Source organism: Canis lupus, chromosome 2, assembly GCF_048164855.1.
Source record: "Canis lupus baileyi chromosome 2, mCanLup2.hap1, whole genome shotgun sequence".
NCBI classification, from domain to species: Eukaryota; Metazoa; Chordata; class Mammalia; order Carnivora; family Canidae; genus Canis; species Canis lupus.
The window spans coordinates 54,754,653-54,775,029 of record NC_132839.1 but is presented as its reverse complement, the minus strand read 5'-3'; the positions used below and the strand labels follow the sequence as shown (position 1 = coordinate 54,775,029).

Genomic DNA, 20,377 nt, shown 5'->3' with positions numbered 1-20,377 from the left:
ACCGGAGCCCCGCCCACCGGAGCCCCGCCCACCGACGCCTCTCGCCTTTGCCCCGCCCCTTCTTTGCCTCCGCCTCTGACGCGGGCCGGGGCGGGGCAGCCGTCGCCGGATTCCTGAGCTTCGTCCCACTCCGCCCCAGAGACTGCGCCTGCGCGCGCCGTGGACTCCCGCCCCGCAATGACTGTGAGTGGTCCAGGCGCCCCCGTGCCCCGGCCGCCCGCCCCCGGGGTGCGTACCCATCCTCCCGTCCCATCTCCGCTTCCCGCCTGCTCTGACCATTCCCCGGCTCCATGGGACTAGCCCCTGACCCCCGGCCCCTCTCCCCCAGCTCCCCGGCCCTGGCCTGAGCCCATCCCGACGTTTCCACCCGTTCCATCCACAGGCCAGTGCGGTGGAGCAGTTGCGCAAGGAGGGCAACGAGCTGTTCAAATGCGGAGACTACGAGGGCGCCCTGACGGTCTACACTCAGGCCCTGGGTCTGGGCGCGACGCCCCAGGACCAGGCCATTCTGCACCGAAACCGGGCCGCCTGCCACCTCAAGCTGGTGAGGGAGCCGGCTGCTCTGCCTGTCCCCTGCCCGGGCCCGGTTTGCCCGTCTGGCTGCTGCTTGGGCCCCGGCTGGGCCATTCACCTTCCCAGGCCACCGACACTTTTCTGACGTCTTGGGGGCCTCGCGGTGGTGGGAAAAAGAGTGGCTCCTGAGAGCAGCCCTGCTGCCCAGCTAATGCCCTGAAAAGGAAAGGACCAGCCTCTCAAGCTCCTTTTTTCCTTTTCTTACAGGAAGATTACGACAAAGCAGAAACCGAGGCATCCAAAGGTAGGGGACTGTGGTGGACCGGGAGGCGTGGGGCTTCTAGTGGTGGGTGAGGACTGCGGGACTTCTGCACCTTCACATTCTCCTTTCCCTGTGGCCCTTAAAACACCTCTGCCTGCTTTCTTTCCCACTTCTTGGGCGTTTCCTTCTCTGCAGCTACCCTCACCTTTTCTGAGGCTGGAATACTGAGCCCCACATCTGTCCCCCCTCCTTCCTTGGGCCCTCGAGACCTTTCCCTACTACTGCTCTTGCCTGAAGACGGTGGCCTCATGGGTGCTGACAGAGCTCCCATTTGTGCTCAGCCATTGAAAAGGACGGAGGGGACGTCAAAGCACTTTACCGGCGCAGCCAAGCCCTAGAGAAGTTGGGCCGCCTTGACCAGGCTGTCCTTGACCTGCAGAGATGTGTGAGCCTGGAGCCCAAGAACAAAGTTTTCCAGGAGGCCCTGAGGAACATTGGGGGCCAGATTCAGGAGAAGGTATGTGAATGACCGAGAGAGAGGGAGAGAGAGAGAGAGAGAGAGAGGCATTGACGGGTGATAGAGGAACACTGGTATATGGATTTGGGCAAAGGGTGTAAACGCAGGAGTTACTGACGGCACACAAGCCTATGGAATGATGCTCAGCCTTGCTGGTAGTTAGGGAGAAGTAAATGAAAATAATAGCAAGGTGGTTCGTTTGGCAAACTTTTCAAGTTTGCACACTTTGCCAAAAGTAGGGAGCCAGATGCTTAAGTGGTGGGCTCGATTGTGACTGCTGGAGTTGGCATATATTGGTACAGCTTCTCCAGGGAGCACTTTAATGTATCTCTTAAAATTTTAAATGAGCGTGTCCTGTGAATCCAGTACGTTTACTTCTTGCTATCTCTCCTGGAGAAGCCTTGCTCATGTACACAAGCAGGTGTGTGTATGTTTATTTCAGCCTTGTTTGTTGTAATGAAAAGTTGGAACTTATTTGACTGCCCAGCAATAGGAGAATGGCCAAATAAATGAGGTGCTACCTTTGCTGTAGACTCCCACGTTGTAGTTACTGAGAATAGGTAGATACATGTGTACAGATGCAGAGAGAGGATAGTCCTTAAATGAAAAAAAAGCCAAGTATGCTGTAATACATATAGCAGGATAGCATTAATGTTGAAACAATACCCCGAGTACATCCTCAGAACAGTACCACGTTTCTTCTGTGGGCCCACTTGGGTGTGTAAATATGAAGAAAGATAATTTCAAAGATACAGCATCAAAATGGTAACAGTGTGACCCCTGGGGAAAGGAGTGGGATTGATAGAGTTTTTCAAAGAGGTTTTGCTTCATCTCTTAACTCCATGTTATAGACAGAGACATTGTTCATCTCTTAATTTTGTATTATAGAAAGAGACATTGTTTGCATAGTGCATATATTTAAAAGTTATTTTAGGAGAAAAGAACGTAAAGCCCATGCTGAACCACAGCCGAGCTTGAATTAAGCAGATCACATGATGTTACAGTGCTCGCACAGTGAAAGCAGGTAGTAGCATGGGAAATACCTAACTGAAAGGTTGAAACCCAGGAAAGCAAATCGTTTCCTCTCCATGCCAGCTCAGTGTGATCAGCAGGAGCTACCTAGAGCCCTGTGTTGAGAAGGCTTAGGAAGCAAGTTGGTGGGCCTAGCAGAATGTTGCATGCATGACTGATTTGTCATGGATGCAATGGGGGAAGCAGGGAGGTGGCACTTGTGCTGGGTATGTGCCCATGGGTATATGCCCTGGACACTGGGGAGGGAGAGGGCCTAGGACAATCTTGCTCAATCAGATGATTTTTAAAAGTTGTCAGAGAATTCTGGAGCTCCAGGTGGCATTAGGAACTACCCCATGAGTTGCTGGCTCTTTTGCTGCAGGTGTCAATGCTTGGTTGAGTGCCATTGGCAGAGCACCCATGCTGCCACAACATAGATGGTACTGCTGGGAGGGGGTGGCCCCATGGCTAACAGGGTGCCTTCCCTTCTGACTGGCACTACCCCTGCTGCCCAAGCAGGAAGTAGCTCCGAAAGGAAAACAGCCCCAGGAAGTTTGGGTGAAGCTGCCAGGCGAGTCTCTTCCTGCCCAGGGTAGCGTGGTGTGAGCCCAAAGCCCAGATTTCCTTGCTGTGACTCTCAGAGACAGGAGCAAGGCCCTAGGAGGAGCAGAAGAGAGCAAATAAGTATGTGCTGCCTATGGCTGAAAGAGCAACCTCTTCCACGCCTTGCTGGTTTGTCGTAGGTGCGATACATGTCCTCAACGGATGCCAAAGTGGAACAGATGTTTCAGATACTGTTGGACCCACAAGAGAAAGGCACTGAGAAGAAACAAAAGGTACAGGTCTGGACAGAGTGAGTCGGGGGGGCAGAACCCCCACTGCAGCTCCCTCTGAGGTGCTGTCCCAGTGACCTGGCATTGGCCCACGAGCTGCTCAGCAGCAGCTGCCCATAGCCTGAACAAGAACTTACAGGGCCTGGGGCCTGCGTGTGTCCTTTTATGTACTTACTGGAGGAAACCGAAGTTCAGAGAAGTTAAATTTATGGCCAAGGTCACACAGCTGCCAAATGGAAGCAATGAGGTCCAGAGCTCGGAGGTGCTGCTTGCCCTGGCCTGTGCTGTGTGCTGTATCCACATCATAGGGCACTTCCTTTGATAGGCTTCCCAGAACCTGGTGGTGCTGGCCCGGGAGGATGCTGGGGCTGAGAAGATCTTCCGGAGCAATGGGGTTCAGCTCTTGCAACGCCTGCTGGACACTGGGGAGGCTGACCTGATGCTGGCAGCTCTGCGCACCCTGGTCGGCATTTGCTCCGAGCACCAGTCCCGAGTAGGTGGGGCAGAGGGTCTGCTTACTACCTCCGTCCATCCCTCCATCCTCCCTTCTACCCACCCTCCCCTGCCATGTTCCCAGAAAAACCAAAGGCAGAGCATAGGAGACATGTAACGAGAGAAGAAAACTTAAAATGGCTCAAAAACACCCCAACATTATTTTGGGATGAACTGGGACCTATAAAAAGCAAAAGCAGCCCACTGACACCTTGAGCCCTTGCTTTAGGTAAAGTAGGCTGGAGCCAGGCTTTCCTGGAGCTGCCTCAGACACACCTCATTCGGACTCACTCATTGTCTATACAGTAAAAAACAAGTTGTTGCAAGGGAAAGGGCCCCTGTCATTCCCTAACCATCAAACTGGTATATCCCCTGCAGGGGTGTCCTCCAGCCAGTGATGTGGTCAGGGATGTCACCCACAGCATCTGTACTGTTGAGACAGGACCAGATATATGGGGCTTGGCCCCAAACTGGCTCTTAGCACAGACGGGGCATATCCACCACCGACTTTTGGCACAAGAACAGTCCTTCCCTGGCAAAGTCTGGGCCCTAGCTCTTGCCTGAGCTGGCTGGATTCAGGGGATAGGGACTCAACCCTTGGTTCCTTTTGGAGGTGCCCATGATTCCTAGATCAGGGATGGAGCCGTGGGATATTCTGTGAAAGCTCTTGAGGCCAAACTCAGGCTCTCTTTCTGGGTCTCCCAGGACTGAGAATGATAAAGCCATGTGACTTCCCTCCACCTCCTTCAGCCTTCCTGCCTATCCCAGTGTGAGCCTCTGGGATATCCGGCTTCAAAATGGGGTAGAGAGGCCTTGTTGTTCCATGCTTGTCCCCATCCCTAAACTGCAGACAGAATCTCAGGGTGGGCATTGGAAAGGAACCGGGTGTCCTTGGACCTGTAGCCACGGAACTTGTCCAGGCTTCAGTGGCCCCTTGCTGGGGGAACATGAACCAAAGCAGGTGCTCCCAGGGCCACAGTGCTCCTGTGCTCCTTGTCTCCTCTGACTGGAGCGGAGGGGAGGTAGTGGTGGATTCCTGTGGAACATTTCTTTAAGAGGCGTTTGCCACAAAATAATCCCAGCGTTACCCCGGGTCACACCCTCAGCCAGGCCCACTTTGATTCCACTTGGAGCTGGTCCTTCCACCCAAATGTATTCTCCCCTTCTGGCCACACTCACAACCCATGGTTAGGGATCTCTGTGGCTGCCCTCTGCCAACTGGAGACTCTGTCCCCATTTCTCCCATCCAGACAGTGGCAACCCTGAGTGTGCTAGGAACTCGGCGTGTGGTCTCCATCCTGGGTGTGGAAAACCAAGCAGTGTCTCTGGCTGCCTGCCACCTGCTGCAGGTTATATTTGATGCCCTCAAGGAAGGCGTCAAGAAAGGCTTCAGAGGCAAAGAAGGCGCCATCATCGTGGGTGAGTAGAAGCACTCACTGTAGTCCTTTGGCTGTTGTGGCCATAGAGGGTAAGGGGCCGAGCCAGTTGACCCAGCTCTTTGGGGACCAGACTTGCTGCCACAGGTTGTTCAGGAATATGGCTTGGTGACAGTATTTTACTCTAGATTCGAAGCAGCCAGGGTACTACAGGGAAGGCTGGAGTCCAGTCCAGAGCCCAGGATGCAAGTCTCCCCTTCCTGTGTCTCCCTGGGCTATTGGGAAAGTTCAGGGGTCAGGTTGGGCTGGGCCACTGTGGGGCTTATTAATGTTTCCTTGTTGCCAGATCCTGCCCGGGAGCTAAAGATCCTTATCAGCAACCTCTTGGAGCTACTGACTGAGGTGGGGGTCTCCGGCCAAGGCCGTGACAATGCTCTGACCCTCCTGATTAAAGCAGTGCCCCGAAAGTCTCCTAAGGACCCCAACAATAACCTCACCCTCTGGGTCATTGACCAAGGTAGGTGATCAGTTTTAAAGGTGGAGAAGGAGGCTGAGCGTATCTGTTACATCTTGCTTGGGTGACTGTACCTGGCTGTGTGTCTGCCCTGCAGTGCACCCTGCGGCCTGCATTATATCCGTAGGGACACAGAGTTAAGACCCTTGAGCCGGGAGCTTGTGCATATGCTTGCGCATTGGGGAGGTCTGCAAGCACATTACCGGGAAGGCTGGATCAGCTTTCTGTATCTGAAGTGGTTTTCAGTGAGCGTGCATTAGTTCTGTACTCCGAGAAAAATACTGAAAAGTTTACTATATAAATTCACACTTCTTGGGACGCCTGGCTGGCTCAGTCAGTGGAACATGCAACTCTTTTTCTTTTTCTTTTCTTTTCTTTTTTTTTGTATTTAAAGATTTCATTTATTTATTCATGAGAGACACAGAGACAGAGAGAGAGAGAGAGGCAGAGACACAGGCAGAGGGAGAAGCAGGCTCCATGCAGGGAGCCCAACGTGGGACTCGATCCCCAGTCTCCAGGATTAGACCCTGGGCTGAAGGCGGACGCTAAACCACTGAGCCACCCGGGCTGCCCCCCCGCTTTTTTAAAAAATATTTATTTATTACTTGAGAGAGTGAGAGAGTGAGAGTGTATGCCCACATGTGCATGGGGTGTGGGGTAGGACCAGAGGGAGAAGGAGAGAGAATCTCAAGCTGACTTCCTGCTGAGCATGATGCAAGGCTTCGTATCATGACCCCGAGATCATGACCTGAGCCAAAATCAAGAGTTGGCCACTTAACCACTTGTGCCACCCATGCACCCCTGGAACATGTGACTCTTGATCCGTGGGATTGTGAGTTCAAGCCCTGCATTGGGCAGAGTACTTAAAAAAAAAAGTATTAAATATATACATAAATGCACACACACATATATACTAATCAGTTCACACTTCTCTTTGCCCTTAAAAGATAAATAGAGAAAGTTTGGCCAAGTCCCCCCTCTGTGAGCACACTTATTGGGTGCTTATATTTTGGCATCCCCATAATGCTGTGAAACGTGGGTGTTACTCCCACCTTCAGTTTCACACATGAGGAACCTCAAAGCTCCAGAGCATCTAGCCGCTCGGGCAGAGCCAGTGTGCGGCCTCATTTCTGGGCCCTTCCCTGATGCCACTGAGGCAGGGGATCAGCCAGCCAGGCTCTTGGAACTGCCCTGCACGCAATTATCCATGCCGGTACCCTCATTCCAGGTGGCCATGTGTCCGTGCCCTCCTCCCAGGGAGCCTCCTCCCGCTGCCTGTGGGGTTGGAACTGACATCCTGCTGCCCACATCATAGCGTGTCTTTTCAGGCCTGAAAAAGATTCTGGAGGTGGGGGGCTCTGTGCAGGAGCCCCCTGGGGAGCTTGCAGTGACCGCGAACAGCCGCATGAGTGCCTCCGTGCTCCTCAACAAGCTTTTTGATGACCTGAAGTGTGATGCTGAGAGGGAGAATTTCCACCGACTCTGTGAAAACTATATCAAGTAAGGGCGTTGGCCCCACGGCCCACTGCCAGGGGCACCGACTGAGGCTCCCACTCCTCAGGGAGGGACAGTAGTGAAAGGTTTGCAGGCAGGCCTCACAGAGACCAGCGTGGTCCCAAGGCCCACTTCTTTTTGCAGAGTAGCCTCCCCAGGGATGCTTATTCTTAGATTGCTCTACAACACTACAAATGTCCTCAAGCATGTGCTGTGTGTACCGAGCACTTTGTGTATTTGTTCTGACCCTGTGTGATAGTCCTGCCCTTTAGGAGCTTACGGCTGATGACAAACCATGAAATAAGCAGAGCAATTACAGATCTTCATATATACAGGAAAGGAGATGAACGGTGGTGTGAGTGAGAGTAACCTATGTCAGACATGTGATCAGGGGAGGCCCGGAAACCTAGAGAGAAGATGGGCAAACAGTGCCAAAGGGAATGTCCCAGGGGCCCCAGCAGCAGCTTTCCTTGCTGTTCCTTCCCAAGGAGCACAACAGCCTGGCCAGTGGACAGGAAGGGAGGGAAGAAGGGTCCCTTTTTGCTGGCTGTGCTGTGACAGCTGTCACTCTGTACCCCCCAGGAGCTGGTTTGAGGGCCACGGGCTGGCAGGGAAGCTGCGGGCCATCCAGACGGTGTCCTGCCTCCTGCAGGGCCCTTGTGAAGCTGGCAACCGGGCCCTGGAGCTGAGTGGCGTCATGGAGAGCGTGATCGCTCTGTGTGCCTCTGAGCAGGAGGAGGAGCAGCTAGTGGCTGTGGAGGCCCTCATCCATGCAGCCGGCAAAGCCAAGCGGGCCTCATTTATCACCGCCAACGGCGTGTCGCTGCTAAAGGACCTGTACAAGCGCAGCGAGAAAGACAGCATCCGAATACGAGCGCTGGTGGTGAGCAGGGCAGGCCCAGGCCAGGCGGGCCACCAGGCAGGGGTGTTATTGGGTGGCTGGAATCCTAGGCTGTGGCTCCAACACGCTGGTGAGAATATGAGGTATTCAGGGCCTTGTCAAGGCCAGAGGCATGAGCCCACAGGGTCGTGGTCAAGTCAGGGAGATGGGTTTGTCCAGAGAGTCCCCCCGAGAGTGTGGGGCAGCACATGCTGCCCCCACCAGAGGTGGTGGGAGAAGCTCCAGGAGGAGGAGGGCCGGGCCAGGCTAGTTGGCCCAGCTGCTCCAGGCGGCCCCAGGTGCTAGAGCTTTGGGCCCTGGTTGGCCTCCGTGAGCCTGTTGCAGCCACACACCTTGGAAAGGCTGGTCCTCCTCCTTGGGGGGCTTGGTCCTGGGCTCCTCCTAGAAGGATCTTGCCTTGCCTGAGGCACCTGTCTCCTCCCCACACACGTCTTAGCTGTCTTAGCTTTATACACACCTGTAAAGAGCTCTTTGTATGACATGAAAAGGAACAGAGCAAATCCCAGTGCAGGTCTGGAAGGGTGGGGGTCCAGGATCACCCAGTCTCCCCCAGAGGTGTGTCACATGGCCACCCCGATTGTGCTCTAGGTGGGAACCTGGTAGGGCCATGCATGGCCACCAGAGGGCCCGGCAGAATGTTGGGGAGAGAGCCCATACCAGGTATAGAGGAGCCCAGCTCTGCCTTCATCCCTCCAGACCCATGGCTGGTTCTCACCTCTTTTTCCAGGGCCTGTGTAAGCTTGGCTCGGCTGGAGGGACAGACTTCAGCATGAAGCAGTTTGCTGAAGGCTCCACTCTCAAACTGGCCAAGCAGTGTCGAAAGTGAGTTATTTGGTGTTGCCGTGGCTGCCCATCTGTCAGCTGGGCCTCCAGAGGAGGTCTGGGTGGAGGATGGGGCCTCCTTGCCACCCTGATTTCCCCCAGGCGGGCCCTCCTAGATCCTGCCATGTGAACTGCTGCGTGTGTGGAGGGGATGCCTAAGCCTGTGGCGTTTTCTCCCCCCTGCCCCCCCCACCCCGAGTTCTGATGGTTGTCTCCTACCCTGCATGTCCCCAGGTGGCTATGCAATGACCAGATTGACACAGGCACACGGCGCTGGGCAGTGGAGGGCCTGGCCTACCTCACCTTTGACGCAGATGTGAAGGAAGAGTTTGTGGAGGATGAGGCCGCCCTGAAGGCTTTGTTCCAGCTCAGCAGGGTAGCCCTGTGGGTTGCTATCATCGGGGAACAGTCTAGGATTAGAATGTACCAGACTTTTTTGGCAGGTCTCGGGCAATGACTCCATGGCCCCCAGGCAGGAGGGCTAGCAGCCCACGTGGCCGCTCTGTGGCAGGGGCCTCTAGGGCGATAGTAGCAGCATCGGGCAGAACAGCATCTTTGGAGGAATCAGGAAGGTCGGGTGGTGAGCTCCCAGGGTCTGGGGCCAGGGGGTGCTGGGAGCTTGCCACATCCATCCTGGTGCCCAGCTGGTTCCAAAGAGGGCAGAGTGGGAGGCCTGGGCAGCATGTGTCCCACACTGCTCTGCCCCCGGCTGACCCCTTTACTGCCCCTCTGCATCCTGCAGTCTGAGGAGAGATCAGTGCTCTTTGCGGTGGCCTCGGCGCTTGTGAATTGCACCAACAGCTATGATTATGAGGAGCCGGACCCCAAGATGGTGGAGCTGGCCAAGTACGCCAAGCAGCATGTGCCTGAGCAGCATCCCAAGGTGAGGAAGCCTCTGAGAGGGCATGGGGGCCTCTGTGGCTTTCAGACCCCAGACCTAGGGCATCTGCAGCAGCCTCCTGTCCATCAGTTTGTGCCATGAGGAGGGTCCCCCTTTTCCTGTCTGGTCAGCCAGGGCCGCTCTGCTAAGCTGCCTCCTTCCCAGGACAAACCGGGTTTCGTGCGGGCTCGGGTGAAGAAGCTGCTGGCGGCGGGCGTGGTGTCAGCCATGACATGCATGGTGAAGACCGAGAGCCCCGTGCTGACCAATTCCTGCCGGGAGCTGCTCTCTAGGTGAGCCTGCCTCAGCACAGCCAGACCTTCTCTAACCCTGAAGGCTTGAGGCTGCTGAGGTAACTGCAGAGGGGACTGTCCTGTGGCTCTGGGCCTCTTGGAGCTGGGGGGCCACCTACGTAGCTGCTAGCGGTCTCTGAGTCCAGACACAGGGTATCTGCATGCCCACCTGCACCCTCTCCCCGCAGGGTCTTCCTGGCTTTGGTGGACGAGGTAGAGGACCGTGGCACTGTGGTGGCTCAAGGTGGGGGTAAGGTAAGCTGGCTTACAGACTCCCTCCCGATGGGCTATAAAGGTGACTCAGTGGCTGTTGCACTGGCGGAGGCCGGAAAACAGCAGAAGGGCCCTGCAGAACTGTTCTGCTGAATGAGTGATGCTAACGGGGGCGCGTTTGTGTCCAGCAAGATCCTAAGCTCTCCTTTCTCCCGTGTCACTGACCTGCGTGGCCCAGGGCCCAGCACAAGCCATGGCTGGCCCCTAGTAAGTGTTTCCAGAAGAGTTTGAGCAGCTTGAGGATAGGCCTGGGAGAGAGGAAGAGGGTCTGGGCAGAGAGTGTCGTCAGGCCTTGGGGAGGAGATAGGTGAGAATGCCACTGTCAGGACTCAGGGACTGGTAGTTTGGGCCTCACCCTCTAGGACTACATCAGGCACTGACAGCTTGTCCCCACAGGCTCTGCTCCCACTGGCCCTGGAAGGCACTGACGTGGGGCAAACGAAGGCAGCCCAGGCTCTTGCCAAGCTCACCATCACTTCCAACCCAGAGATGACTTTTCCTGGTGAGCGGGTATGTGTCCTGCTGCCCCAGCCCTGGCCTCTCCATCCCTCTGACCTGTGCTGGTGGCTCCTTCTTGGGACTGACAGGAAGTGGCTTTGCTGAGCCCTTGGGTGGGGAGAGGGTGACCTCTCAACTTCGGGTTGGCAGGGCTCGGGGGGGGCCGGGGTGAGGAGCCCTGACAGGCGGGTGTATTACAGATCTATGAGGTGGTCCGGCCTCTCGTCTCCCTGCTGCACCTCAACTGCTCAGGCCTGCAGAACTTCGAGGCACTCATGGCTCTCACGAACCTGGCGGGGATCAGCGAGAGGCTCCGGTGAGGTCCCTGAGGACACAAGACCAGGGCAGCAAGGGCATGAGGGTTTAGATCATCATCCTCAGGACAGCGCTTTACAGTGTGAAGATCACCCTTTGGTCCCTGCTTGATTTGAGGCTCACAGGGATTTCCCTGTGTCCCGGAGCCGGGGAGACAGCCTGGGACATTTGACTTGTACTGCAGTCCACAGCAGGCAGGCTTGGGACGCTGACAGTGCAAGCCCTGGAGTCAGACCTCCTGGCTTTAGACCCTGACTTCACTGGTTGCTAGTGTGTAACTGCAAACAGGTGCTGCTCTGTGCCTCAGTTTCCCCTCTGTGGATTGGATGGGTATCATACCTTCTTCAGGAGTGGTAGTGAGTGTTAAATGAGAAAATACATGCAGAAGCACCGAGTACATGGCACCAGGCTCCCAGGAGTGTGTCCAAGTGCTCATGGTGACACTGGGCTCTTTATCCATTTGGCCTTGGTTTCTTATTTGCAAAGTAGTCAGAGTAAGTGGACCTGTACCTTCGTCGTAGGGCTGTGATGATTAAGGTAGACAGTGCCAAGTCCTGTGTCAGAGTAAGTGCTTCAAAGTTACATGTTAGCATCACTGTCACTTGCCCTCCCGGTCCCCAAACTCCTACCCTAGAGCATTTCCCACGGTCCCTTGCTATCTCCTAGGCCTGCTGCAAACCGCTGTACTTCTTACCTGGTGCTGGAGGGTCTTTGGTTGCTGCCGGAGGGCTCCTTGACCCGGGGCTCGATTGTGTGGGGATGCAGGGTGGGGGGTGGACACAGGAGCTCTGAGGTGCTGCCTTTCCACCCTGGCCCTGCAGGCAGAAGATCCTGAAGGAGAAGGCTGTGCCGATGATTGAGGGCTATATGTTCGAGGAGCACGAGATGATCCGCCGGGCAGCCACGGAGTGCATGTGTAACCTAGCTATGAGCAAGGAGGTGAGGGCGAGTGGTCGTGATGGGCAGGCGTGCAGAAGTACCTGTGCCCCGCCCGGCTGTGCCACAGCTCACCCAGTCCCCTCCCCTCATCTGGCCACAGGTACAGGACCTCTTTGAAGCCAAGGGCAACGACCGGCTGAAGCTGCTGGTGCTGTACAGCGGAGAGGATGATGAGCTGCTGCGGCGGGCGGCTGCTGGGGGCCTGGCCATGCTCACCTCCATGCGGCCCTCACTCTGCAGCCGCATCCCCGAAGTGGTCAGTGCCTTTTCTCGGTGGAGGAGGGGACATGGGCCGGGAACTCCCTGCACAGTGGCGGCTGGGGGGTGGGAGCATCCCAGGGCACACGAGTGTGTTCCTGCCAGGTCTGAGCCTGCTGCTCAGTGGTGACGCTGCTCTGTTAACCCATAGACTACACACTGGCTGGAGATCCTGCAAGCCTTGCTTCTGAGCCCCAACCAGGAGCTGCAACACCGGGGTGCGGTGGTGGCACTGAACATGGTGGAGGCCTCCAAGGAAATCGCCGGCACCCTCATGGAGAGCGAGGTGCTGGAGATCCTGTCAGTGTTGGCTAAGGGCAAGGAGAGCCCTGTCACAAGAGCTGCTGCAGCTTGCCTGGCGAAAGCGGTGGAATATGGGCTCATCAAACCCAACCAGGACGGAGAGGGAGGGGCTGCCTCATGCACACGCTAGCAAGAGGAGTGAGGACTTAAACAGCTTTGGCTACCAGGCACTGGGCTGCTGAACACTGGCCTCTCCCCTGTAGCTGCCCCTCAGTGTCCTCTGCTGAACCCAGGACCATGGTCAGTCACGGCCCTGCTCTGCCAGCACTGCCTCCAGCCTCACACAGCAGGACCCCCTCCTGTACCACCGTAGACAGCTAGGAACGGGGAAGGTGCATCCTAATGTCCCTGTGCATTCCCAGCATTGGGAAGGGCCCGTGACGCACTCTCACCAGCTATAGGAGCTTCACCTAAGCCTGTGAGCAGGACTGCACTGATGTGGAAATAAAGTATGTGGAACTCAGCTGTGCACCCCGTCCCTAGGCAGGAGAATTTCCCACGGTCCCGTGCTCTGGAGCAGGAGCCGGGCCTGAGTGCACAGCAGAGCTATACAGCACAGCACAGCCGCCTCTAGGGAAGGAATCCAATGGATCCTCACCCTGGGGCCTGCTGAGTGCTTTTACTTCTGTTGGAGGATCAGGGGTAAACCTAGGAAGCTAATAATCTATTCAGTCACATGGGAATAAATGGGTTTGGACTCCTAGATGCTGGTTCGTCTTTTTTTTTTTTTAAGATTTTATTTGGGAGAGCGAGCACAAGCAGGGGCACTGGCAGAGGGAGAGGGAGTAGCAGGCTCCCCGCCCGGCAGGGAGCCCGACGCGGGGCTTGATATCCGAGATCTGGGGTCATGACCCGGGCGGAAGGCCGGCTCCCAAGGGGCTGGGCCTCCCCGGCGCCCCTACTTTCATCTTCATATTGAGAGTTCCCAGTGGCCTCCACTCAGGCGGTGCCCTGCGTTTGAGGCTGGTACGCCAGGGCTTTCTCTTCCCTCACGGAAGGACCCCGTAGCGCAGCCAGGCAAGAGCGCGAGCGCCCCCACGGCCCAGGGGCGGAGCCGGGAGGCCGGCTTAGGCTCGCGGAGCCCAGGTCGAAGTTCATTGGCTCGCGGGCACGCGTGACAGGTCCCGAGCCAATGGAAGGCCAGACTCGCCGACGGGCCCGCCTAGCACGGCGGCTTCCGGTTGGGCATCGGCCCCCAGCGTGGGTCGCGAGCTGCGGCCGTCGCGGGCTGCGGGGAACGGCGGGTGCTCGTCTCTCCGCAGTCGCTCCTCGCCAGCCGTGCGGCTCAGATTTCAACCCGAGCTCCGCGGCCACGTCCGGTCCAAGCCCTGCCTCGGGCCCGCGCCCACCGGAGGTTACCCCACCTCACGGCCGAGGCCGCAGCGGCCCAGCCCACGCCCCGGGGCCGGCTCGACTGAGCTCGGGCCGGAGAGGCCGCGGCGGAGCTGCGGGCACCCTGCTGAGCACAGCCCTGCGCGCCCCCCCCCCCCGCCCCGAGCGGTGACGTCACCGCCCTCGCCGGCGATTGGCCCAGGGCGGGCCGCGGCAGCAAATGGGCGCCTGGCACCCGGCGCGGCTCTGCAAATCTTTACTCCGCGGCGGCCTCCCGCCGATTCCCGGGCCGCTGCTCCGCGTCCCCGCTTTTCCTCCTTCGTGACTACCCGTCCGGAGCAGCTGCCCGAGGAGGGTAGAGGGCACAGGGTCAAGGTCAGAGGGCCCCTGGGGTTGGGACCGGACGCGAAAGGGGTTAGGAGCCCAGGTCTCGGTCACGGCGCCTTGGCCGCAGGAGGGACCCCGTGTCTGACTTCAAAGCCGGACGCTGCACGGAGAAAGCGGCGTTGCTTTTGTAGCCACTGGGCTGTGCATTTGTCTCCCCATTTTTGTGTGAGCCCCGGGGGGACAGACGGTACGGCATCGATAAATGCTTGTAGAACGAATCGATAATTAGGTGAGGTCCCTTGAAAACCAGTAAGTCCCACCGGACTTTTAAAAATCAACTCTAGGTACTGGCTTTCACAAGGCAGCACTCACCTTGCGCCTCTCGCGGTGTGCGCCGGTGTGTGAACCGTCTCTTCCCTCTGCTGCACACGGTTCTACAGAGTAGACGGCACCCTCTCCTCTCCCCAGCCTTTGCAGCACCGAACGACGTGGATAGGACTCGGAGCTTCAGTGACCGGACCAAGGACACAGGCACCACCTGCAGAGGCAAAAACGTGGACCCCGCCCGGCCCCTGGCTCCCAAACGCTCTGCTTTGCGCGGGTGGGAAGAGCACTGTACGTGGAGTCGGTGGCCCAGATTTCAGCCCCCCGCCCCTCTTGGACCTAAGTAGTGTGATGGCATAAGGGTTACTTTCTCTGGGAGTGCTCTCTGCCAAATGGGGGTAATCCCTGTTCCCCAGATGACCTGAGATAACGTGCCTGACACGGGGAGCTGGAGGGGCTCAAATCCTAGGACGGCGGCTGAGGGCAGGGCGGCTTACCCAGCCGGCGCCTCCTCTGTGGACCAAGGAGCTTGCCTGAGTCCGAGGGAGGACGGGGCAGACGCCCCCGTTTAGGCAGCCCAGACTCGTCCTGAGTCTGGTGGGATGCCTAACCCTGCCCCCCCCCCCCCCCCGCCCCGTTCAGGTGGCAGCCAGCAGAGCGCGCGGCCCGGGCATGGCCGAGGAGCGCCGCGGGTCCTGGTTCGGCTTCGGTTTCTGCGGCTTCGGGCAAGCGCCGGGCTCCGGGCGCGGGCGCCAGGTGCTCAGCCCCGAGCCGCTGCAGACACCCGGCTCGGGCGCCGACGTCCGCCGCGTGAGCGCCAGTTGGAGCTACACCGCCCTCGTGACCCGTGAGCGCCCCCCTCCGGCCCTCCTCCGCCCCGGGCCCCGCGTGCCAGGCGCGCCCGCGCCCCAGCCCGCTCTCCGCCCCCCCGCCCCGCAGGTGGAGGCCAGGTCCGGCTGTCGGGCGCGGCGCGCGGCGCGGCGGGCGGCTGCAGGGACGCGTGGGCCTCGGAGGCGCAACTCGTGGTGCTGCGCGCGGGGCCGGGGCGCGGGGCCGGGCCGGAGCTGCAGGCCTGGGCGCCGGCTTCGGCGATGCGCGGGGAGCCCCTGTGGGCCCGCGCCCTGGGGCCGGAGGCCGAGGCGGAAGGCGCGGCGCGCGGCGAGCCCCCGGCGGGCGCGCTGCCCCTGCTGCCCCTGCTGCCCGGCGCGCGCGCCTACGTGAGCCCGCGGCCGCCCTTCTGCCGCGCTCTGGCCCCGGAGCTGCGGGCGCGCCGGCTGGAGCTGGGCGCCGAGCACGCGCTGCTGCTGGACGAGGCGGGCCAGGTGTTCTCCTGGGGCCAGGGCAGGTGAGGGGGTGGGGAGGGCTCCGCCGGCCGGTAACGTGGCCCCGAGGGGGCGGGGCAGAGGGCCGCCCGGGGGAGGCCGGAGGGAGACGTGCTGGGGCCTCCCTCGCTCAGGCACGGACAGCTGGGCCACGGGAGCCTGGAGGCCGAGCCGGAGCCGAGGCTGCTGGAGGCGCTGCAGGGCCTCCCCGTGGCAGAGGTGGCCGCCGGCGGCTGGCACTCGGTGTGTGTGAGCGGTGAGTGACCGCGTGCCCCTGCGGACAAACCCTTGGCCTCCTAGGCCCCAAGCCTCCGCCCTTCTCCCCTCCCGGTGGCAGGGAGCCTAGCCGGGCCTCCTTCCAGGTGCACCTCACGTTAGCCAGCCCGGCCGGTACCCACTCCCACGTCACTTCGCTGTCTGCCCTGTCTGCCGTCTTCCGCCGTGGGCTCCCTACTGTCCCGCCCTCGGCCTCCAGCCCAGGCTCTGTCTAAAACACAACGCAAGGGCGCTTGAAGGGGCGAGGGCAGCTGAGCCCAGGAGAACCGAGAAGAAAGGGTGCAGTGGGGCAGGTGGCAGGGACGTGTGGCTCACACAGGACACTCAGCTGCCGCAGGAGGGGGCTGGTGGTGAGGGTGAGCCCAGAATGCCGGCCTTCACTTGGGATCTAGTCACCAGCCCCCACAGGCCACCCAGCTGCGGCTGCTTCCAGTCTGCTGGCTGGGGCTGGGAGCAGAGGGTCTTCGGAGGGCCTGCGGCTGGGGCTCTGGCTGCCACTTCTATGCCGCAAAGGGGAGGTGGGGGGGGCAGCTTTATAAACAGGTGTGCCTGCACCACCCCCACGCCCCAGCCTCCCGTACTGGACCTGGGTTGGCAGCCAGACTTGAAAACCACAGGGAGGAAAGGGAGGAGAAGGTTAAAGAGAGCCAGATGGGAAGTCTCACACTCGAGGTTGGAAGAAATGTGAAGTCTTAAGTTTGCTGTAGTGTTTGGAGCACGGACGTTTCAGAGCAGACTCTTAAGGTTCAAATCCTCACTTGGCCCCTCAGGTTGGACCAAGCATGTAACCTCCCCGGTGCCTCCTGTTTTCTCATGAATAAAACAACCTCCCACAACCCTCTGTAGGGTTCTTTGGAGAATTAAATGATTTTATTTGAAAAGTGCTTAAAACACAGGCATAAAGTAAACACTTGATAAAAAGTAGTTACTGTCATTAGTGAATTTTTGCGTGAGAGCCGTTGCTCCAACCAACAAAATGTAGTGTTGTGTGAGGCAAGGAAGCTGAGAGCTGCTAGAAGGGGCCTTCAACTGGACCAATGAGGGGGCCTGAGGAAAGGGGTGTCATGGGCTCAGTGGGCTTGAAAGGGAGGCCTTTAGGAACTTCTGGGGGTACATTTCTGAAGTGTGTGATGGGTGTGCCATGAAAGGGAAGTTGATGCAAAACGATCTCCAAAGGAGCTGGAGACAAATACAAAGACCACATGCAGCCTGACACCTGTGCCTGCACCTCCCTCCCTCAGACCTGCCTTTATAGCCCTGTAGGCTGGGAGTCCTTGGGGCAGGGGGTGGGAGGGGGGTGGGGGGGTGGTCACCACGCAGGAGGAGAATGTTTGGGAGCAGTTCTGTGTCACTCCCATCTCCTGATCCCAGGACCTTATGCCCTGAGGATGCTAAGGGCTATTATGTGTGTGGTTTTTTAAAAAGAAGGTATGTCTGGGGGTTGTTCTTTCTTCATTCAGTCTCTGACTGAAGAAGGCTTCATTCAGGTCTCAGAGCTGTGGTCATGGCAGGTTTGTCCAAGATGGTGTTAGGCCGGTTCACTCGTGGGAGGTGGGGAGGGGGCAATTTATCCACAGAAGGAAGAAGTGAAACTGGAGGGGAAGGTCCGAGAGACTTGGTTTAAAAAAGAGGATGACGGAAGGCACTGGAGGGGAAAGGGAACCTATGAGACAAGAAAGCTGCGGGGGCCTGCGGCCACTGACCTGGACAGGGCAGGCATTAGTTGTCCCTAGGGAGCTAATGGGTCTACGGGCCTTTGGATGGCTCCAGGGGCTTAGGACAGTGGGGGTGCTGTTCATGGTCTGTTTAATGGGTCCCTTTTCTCTTTTTTTCAGAGACTGGGGATATTTATATCTGGGGCTGGAACGAATCAGGGCAGCTGGCCCTGCCCTCCAGGAGCCTGGCAGAGGATACAAAGACGATTCCGAGGGAAGGTGAGAGGCAGTTCTACACGTGTTTCTGTCCTTCCTGACTCCTGGCCATATGATGGCCTGAGACCTTATAGTGCTTTGAAGGGGCGTGTGACATCTTTGGGACCCCAGGACCCACTGCAGCACTCTGGGCTGTGGGGATGGATGGGAGTATGGCAGGGCTGACGCTGGTGGGAGTGTCAGCTTGGACTGGACACCACTGTTGTGCGGGATGAGTTACTGTGTGGCTAAGGTGTTGGCCGGGGCTCCGTGTTACCAGTCACTATCATCCTCACTTTTACTGCTTCTCTGAAGCCAGTGGACTGAACGAAGATGGCTTTGAAGTGAGAAGAACAGCCAAGGGTGAGGATGGAGCCCCGGCCCCCTTCATAGCCATCCAGCCCTTCCCAGCTTTACTGGATCTTCCCCTGGGCGCAGATGTAGTCAAGGCCAGCTGTGGATCCCGGCACACAGCGGTGGTGACCGGTGAGTGGGGCCAGGCGGGCTGGCTCACTATGGAGCAGGAGTCCCTTCACCCCATTCCTGGGCTGGTGCTGCAGAGAAGAGTGTGATTACCTTAAAAAGTTCTTTTGTGTCTTTGACAAGTATAAGCAGCCACCTCCCTCAGCGACAACAGCCCCAACCCCAATGGGGCTCTCACAGTAGCTCCCCAGCTGTCAGGCCCTGAAGGTCTCTCCTGCAGGGAGGCTAGCGTTTGCTTCTTCTGATGCCGGGGCCTGCCCAGTCCAGCTTCTCAGACTCCCGAACTTGGTAGCTGGGAGATGCAGGCCAATCAGTTGGCATACAGGAAGGTCAACTTTCTCCATCTGGATCCTTTACCCGGATGTGATCAGTTGTTAGACAGTATGTGGTGCTGAGCCAGCAGGGCTCAGGACACTTAAAAGGTGCTGGCAATGGGTTATGGAAGGCCTGCTAGACAAATGTCTTATGACAGCCCCTTCCTGTCCTTCTGGTTTTAGGAACTGGGGAGCTCTACACCTGGGGTTGGGGTAAGTAGAAGGTTTGCTTGTATGATGCTCAGACCTGGAGAGGAAGGGGCCTGGTGGAAGCTGGGGCCTGGGTCTGACCACTGGCAAGTCTGGGACGGAAATGCTGTGTATTCCCTTGTCTAGAACAGATCTAAGTACACCAAAGGTCAGCAACCACACAGGAGAGAAATAGATACTACTACTTCCCATTTATCTTTCTAAAAAATTGTCTTAAGGGAATAATAAGGCAGCATTTATGACACATCTGTTGGTCTGGCACTGGGTAGAAAAAAAATCTCTGTTCTGAGTGTCTGGAATTAGGAGCAGAGAACCTATAATAGTATCTTGCCTGGAGTGGGTGGTGGCAGCTGCCTCCATGAGGACTCGGTGATGCTGGTCTCCTGAGTTTCCAGAGCAGACACTAGTGGAGGGGTGGCTTAAGCCCTGCACTTTGGTTGATGGGCTGAATTTCCTTCCTGGAGGGGAGAAGCCCCCGGGGCCTTTGGGGAAGATAGCCAGGGGGCTTGTTTCACTTTAGGTAAATATGGACAGCTTGGCCACAAGGACACAACAAGCTTGGATCGGCCCTGCCGTGTGGAATACTTTGTAGACAAGCAACTCCAAGTAAGGGCTGTGAGCTGTGGGCCCTGGAACACCTACGTGTATGCTGTGGAGAAAGAGGGGAGCTGACCTCTACAGCTAGGGCGTAACACAAATGTATAATACAGTAACTTAAACATTTAACACCAGTGACACTCCCACCCCAGCCAAGGAAACCACTGCGAGCACCCCAGTGGCCATGCATTTGCCCCTCCCAATCACAGCCCTCTTGCCTCACCTTAGAGGTGCATCTTCATCTTCAGTTCTGTCTTCCTGTTGAAGCTTTGGAAGGGAAGGCCCAAGGCCAGCCCTGCAGACATAGTGAAATCTGAACCTCTGGGTGGGGGGCCCAGATGAGGGTAGGTTTTAAATCATCCCCCCCCCCCCAACCCAAGGTAATTGAGGTCATGCCAAGATTGGGGACCAGCAGGGGTCATCGTTGTCATCCTTCCTTACCTATTTTCACTTGGAATTTTATCACCCTTGTATGCATCCGTATTCAGTAGACTTTAGTTTGCTTTCAACTTTATGTAAATGGCATCATTCTGTTTATGCTCCTTTGTGGCACTTTTTCATTCAGCACTATATGATCCACTTATGCTGTGCCCTGCCGTTCATTCATTTTTACTGTTAATGCAATATTCAGTGGGGTGAATATACCTCATTATATGTTCTTTTTTTGATGGTCATTTTTTCTGGAGTTAAAATATACATAACAATGTACCATCTTAACCATTCTTAAGTATGTATATCAGTAGTATTAAATAAATTTACATTGTTGTGCAACCAACACTCCCATTGAC

The 20,377-nt window shown here is 57.4% G+C and overlaps 2 protein-coding genes and 1 long non-coding RNA gene across 8 annotated transcripts; 2 read left to right on the top strand and 1 right to left on the bottom strand.

Annotated features, from left to right (window-relative positions):
- Positions 1-53: 53 nt before the first annotated feature.
- UNC45A (unc-45 myosin chaperone A) lies at positions 54-13,197 on the top strand. Of its 3 annotated transcripts, none has more exons than XM_072800190.1 (20): positions 54-183; positions 383-544; positions 781-817; positions 1,117-1,292; positions 3,047-3,139; positions 3,462-3,629; positions 4,879-5,047; positions 5,351-5,521; positions 6,847-7,018; positions 7,595-7,895; positions 8,641-8,735; positions 8,970-9,111; positions 9,478-9,618; positions 9,781-9,908; positions 10,097-10,163; positions 10,578-10,691; positions 10,880-10,995; positions 11,816-11,933; positions 12,034-12,189; positions 12,343-13,197. In XM_072800190.1, the coding sequence occupies exons 1-20, from the start codon at positions 178-180 to the stop codon at positions 12,622-12,624; spliced, it is 2,814 nt and encodes a 937-aa protein (XP_072656291.1). In that variant the 5' UTR covers positions 54-177; the 3' UTR covers positions 12,625-13,197. The 3 variants fall into 3 exon arrangements, with proteins under 3 accessions (XP_072656291.1, XP_072656282.1, XP_072656302.1); XM_072800181.1 differs by having other exon boundaries at positions 94-228; XM_072800201.1 differs by having other exon boundaries at positions 152-183; positions 971-1,292.
- On the bottom strand, positions 7,783-15,316 carry LOC140618220 (uncharacterized). 3 transcript variants are annotated; one of them, XR_012018421.1, is made up of 4 exons: positions 14,913-15,316; positions 14,526-14,691; positions 11,689-13,722; positions 7,783-11,548 (listed from the first exon to the last, which is right to left on the bottom strand). It is a non-coding gene; the product is annotated as an uncharacterized lncRNA (long non-coding RNA). The 3 variants fall into 3 exon arrangements; XR_012018419.1 differs by lacking the exons at positions 7,783-11,548; positions 11,689-13,722 and adding an exon at positions 13,729-14,418 and having other exon boundaries at positions 14,913-15,313; XR_012018420.1 differs by lacking the exons at positions 7,783-11,548; positions 11,689-13,722 and adding an exon at positions 13,729-14,168 and having other exon boundaries at positions 14,913-15,310.
- On the top strand, positions 13,681-20,364 carry RCCD1 (RCC1 domain containing 1). 2 transcript variants are annotated; one of them, XM_072800310.1, is made up of 9 exons: positions 13,687-14,201; positions 14,622-14,768; positions 15,120-15,324; positions 15,417-15,822; positions 15,934-16,055; positions 17,911-18,009; positions 18,301-18,471; positions 18,966-18,995; positions 19,513-20,364. In XM_072800310.1, the coding sequence occupies exons 3-9, from the start codon at positions 15,150-15,152 to the stop codon at positions 19,662-19,664; spliced, it is 1,155 nt and encodes a 384-aa protein (XP_072656411.1). In that variant the 5' UTR covers positions 13,687-14,201; positions 14,622-14,768; positions 15,120-15,149; the 3' UTR covers positions 19,665-20,364. The 2 variants fall into 2 exon arrangements, with proteins under 2 accessions (XP_072656420.1, XP_072656411.1); XM_072800319.1 differs by lacking the exon at positions 15,934-16,055 and having other exon boundaries at positions 13,681-14,201; positions 18,305-18,471.
- The last annotated feature ends 13 nt before the right edge of the window (positions 20,365-20,377 follow it).